Here is a 669-nt window from a genome sequence, read left to right on the forward strand (position 1 = left end):
AATGTCATTCAGGCAGAAATTGTTCACGGATGAGGTTTATTATTGTAAAGTTTTATTCAAGTTATGTTTAAGTTTAGTCACGTTTGCAGACAGTCTTGCCTTAGCAACTATATGCAAGTAACTTACCATTACCTAAATAAAATTTAGAGTTTCTCTGGGACTGAATGTTATGGATAGAACATTTGGGATAAAGTAATAAAACAACTTCAAGCAGAAAAGTGTATAACATATCCAGCCTTTCTGACATTTTAATGTAGAAATGTTACATATTATAAGTTTAAGTGATAGAAAAGTAGCCAAAGTGGAGCTGGAAAATAGCTCTGCATTGCATCTTCATTAAATGGACAAATTTGGTCTATATAAGTCATTGTCTTATTGCTATGTATCACTACACTTGCTAGAGAATTATGTATTCATAAGAAATAGTAATGATGGGAAAAGACTACATAAATAAGACCCAGCTTATTAAAAAAAATGCTTATAATGCTCTGTGACCACTCTGCGTTTACCACAGTGGGAATGGGTGGCCTCCCAATACCATCACCCTCGGTCTCCAAACTTGCACGGGGCCACCGTCCCCTAGGAAGAACCCAGTCAGCCCCTCTGCCCCAGCAGCAATGTGGCCAGGCCCAGGCCCTGCAGCAACTGGTGGTCCAGCAGCAGCACCAG

General features: G+C 39.5%; 1 protein-coding gene across 1 annotated transcript in view; it reads left to right on the forward strand.

The window, feature by feature from the left end:
- Positions 1 to 669, forward strand: part of hdac4 (histone deacetylase 4) — a gene marked incomplete in the record, with an annotated part of 49774 nt that overhangs the window by 13322 nt on the left and 35783 nt on the right. The window contains 1 exon segment of the mRNA XM_035676810.1: positions 515 to 669. Coding sequence (XP_035532703.1) covers positions 515 to 669 — 155 coding nt within the window.

This window comes from Morone saxatilis, unplaced genomic scaffold (assembly GCF_004916995.1).
Source record: "Morone saxatilis isolate NCDOM2014 unplaced genomic scaffold, NCSU_SB_2.0 Contig5, whole genome shotgun sequence".
Taxonomy (NCBI): Eukaryota; Metazoa; Chordata; class Actinopteri; family Moronidae; genus Morone; species Morone saxatilis.